Genomic DNA, 2,946 nt, shown 5'->3' with positions numbered 1-2,946 from the left:
GGTCTCTTTATGTGGCTTGATTTAATTTTCTGCCAGGCCCCTCCGTACCACCTGTTTATTTTTGACTTCTGCTTCATTTGTCTTCAGCTGTTTGAACAAAGGTATAACATTACCCCCCAATGATTTAGCACATATTAGATAAGAAAACACACACAATATTAATTAACATTTATTTTATTACATACAGTATTTTTATAAAACTGTATTTTAACATAAAACATTTCTGAAGGAAGCTTTAAATGTTTGTAGCATTAGCTTTATTAAAAAAACAGCCTCATTGTATCCCCTACTCACATTTTTTTCTGCTGAACTGAATTTTAATAATAACAATAGCAACTCAGATTTATATAGACCCTTTCAAGAATCCCAAGGATGCTTTACAATGAGTGTGAATAAACAAAAGTAAATAAAAGAACTAGAGGTTAAAGGCGTTTTTGAACATGTTTCCAAAATTTTCAAAACTTTTCTTCAAAGAGTCGAAGGATGGGCTTCTGTCAGACACACACAGAGACTCTGCTGGTTTCGCACAAATACTTCTTTGAGGTGATTTGCAGGATTTATCAGACCAGTTCATTGGCCCCATCCTCCCACAGTCCTCTCCATCAGGGTCTTCCTCTCTCCTATCATCTGGCTCGTTAGAGGACCAAAATGTCAAACTACAGGAAGAAGAACAGAAGAGTAAAAATTGGTAACCTTGATTCTAAAAATATTTTTCTCAATTATTTTTATTTAACACTATTACATATATATAAAAAAAACAAAACAAACTCAAACCTTTCATTCAGTGGTGAGCTGTCCACCCACACCCAGCTGCCCTCTGCTGCTGAGTCTGTCAGTCCCATCCAGAAACGATCTTCATCTCCCTTCATTTTTTGTTGAATGATTTTCCTCAAGAAACTCTGAACAGGAAAGTTTGATTAAATGAAACTTTCTGTCCTGGGATGATGAAACACGAGGGAACATGAAGCTGCAGCAGTGTTTCATACCTGCTCCTCCCTGCTGTCTATCTTAACCAGGTCTCCTCCTTCAGCTCTACAGTCAGCTCTGCTCTCATTCCACGGTGATTTTCTTGTGGAGAAATAGTAGCACTTTCCTCCATGATGCTCCCAGCCTGCTTCACATCTATAACAGGGTTCATCTTTGAAGAGATTACAGCAAAGACTTCAGTCAGATGGAAGAAATCACTCTTCATGTTTGGAGGCAGCAGGTGGCGCCGTCTGTCCATCAGGGCTCCTTTAATCATCCAAGGATACAAATGTGTGAAAGACAAAATCCAGAAAGTACTTACTTGTTACTTCGGGTCGTTGTGGGGTTGTTGGCTGTACGGTGCTGAATGGTTCGGGATCTGTATGGAAACATGAAAAACTGACCTGTCATCATATTTATGTGATCAGGGGTTTGTGGGGTTACAGGCTTTTTTTGTTAAAGATTGGGGGGGGGGGGGGGGGGGGGGGGGGGGGGGGCTACAGATTTAAGTCAAAATTCATAACATACTCATTTTTACTTCAGGCTGCGGGGGACATGTCGGCTGCACTGTAGGGCATGGTTGGATTTCAGGCAGTCGCTCTGGGGGAACAAAATAATTAATAAATAAAAAAATAACAGTTATTGATCAGAATCAATTACAAGCATGAAAATATTTCCTGTTTAAAATGTCAGGAAGAAACAACAAGCAAAGCTGGATAGTTTGTGTCACCTGATTAAAATCCATAAATGATCAATGTTCTTACCCGTGACTTCAGATTTTACAGTTTCCAGCTTCACTTCAAGGTTTCGGAGCATTTCCCTCGTTTTCAGGAGCTCAAACACTTATTAAAAAATACAAATAGGAAAAAATATAAATCAGTCAGTAATATTTTTGGTTTGTCTTAATCTCTGTAACATCCGTCTGTATTTGATCACTAAGATCAGATCTTTGTTTTCAGAACCACGTGTAGCCTATATTTTATTCACAGTTGGAATGCTCATATAAACAGAGAATAACTTCTCTTAAAATCATCATCTGCATTATTTATGGGAACAGAGAAATATTTACTGAATTAGATTTTGTGTGAGGAGTGAATATTAAACACATCCTGTCAAAATTAGATTCATGAGGGGAAATAAAACCTGCAATAAACCTTTGACATAATGTGAGTTATGTCATAAATTTAAGTTATAATCCTTTAAAATTAAAATTGGTGGTGTGTCACCACCACTCAGTTTTTCATGATATAGTAAAATTATGCTTTTTTTAAAAATGTATTTTACGTTTAATATTTAATTCCTTATCTTTTAAATGTGATTTGAATGTTTCTATAATTTGTATTTGTTATTAAATATTATAATGTGTTAAAAATAAATATCACACTGGACGTTCTTTTTCCGCCAACATCTGCCAGTGCTGCCTGTGAATGTTACAGTTTAATTATGAATGTTAACACATAAATTACTATTGTCATGCCATGCATCCTATTTATGAAACATATCATAAATCAAAATCATGACTCATATTATGAGATGTTATAAATTTGACAGAACTGAGGACTCGATGATGATTATGATGATAGAAAGTTACTGTTACAGTCTTTTTTATTTAAGTGCTGATAAATCATCCTTGAAGCCTGTCATGAGTTTTAAATAAGAGTATTTCAGCTGCTGCAGTTGAAATCAACAGTCATGAGTCAGTCAGAGTGTTTCTCAGTGTCTCATTTACTTTATGATAAATCTCTTATTTTAAGTAAATCCACACGAAGAAAACCACAAACTCACAGAGATACGTGACAACGAGAGCCGAGGCCAGCAGGAGACAGAGAGCCATCAGGGCCAGCTTCTCTGCGGAGAGCTTCGTCCATCTGTTTGATTTTACACGCCGAGAGTCAAAAACTTCACCTGACGCACATTTAGAGGAGACGGAAAGCGAACACACAAGTGCACAAACATGTGATTAACACAGTGTCATGTGGT

The 2,946-nt window shown here is 36.8% G+C and overlaps 1 protein-coding gene across 1 annotated transcript; it reads right to left on the bottom strand.

The window, feature by feature from the left end:
• Positions 1–415: 415 nt before the first annotated feature.
• Positions 416–1,782, bottom strand: LOC115788213 (hepatic lectin-like). The gene is made up of 5 exons (XM_030741161.1): positions 1,731–1,782; positions 1,495–1,566; positions 987–1,138; positions 775–899; positions 416–656 (listed from the first exon to the last, which is right to left on the bottom strand). Exons 1-5 carry the CDS (start codon positions 1,780–1,782, stop codon positions 416–418), a joined length of 642 nt encoding a protein of 213 aa, XP_030597021.1.
• Between the last annotated feature and the right edge of the window lie 1,164 nt (positions 1,783–2,946).

Source organism: Archocentrus centrarchus, chromosome 11 (genome assembly GCF_007364275.1).
Source record: "Archocentrus centrarchus isolate MPI-CPG fArcCen1 chromosome 11, fArcCen1, whole genome shotgun sequence".
NCBI classification, from domain to species: domain Eukaryota; kingdom Metazoa; phylum Chordata; class Actinopteri; order Cichliformes; family Cichlidae; genus Archocentrus; species Archocentrus centrarchus.
This window is presented reverse-complemented; position numbering and strand designations above follow the sequence as displayed.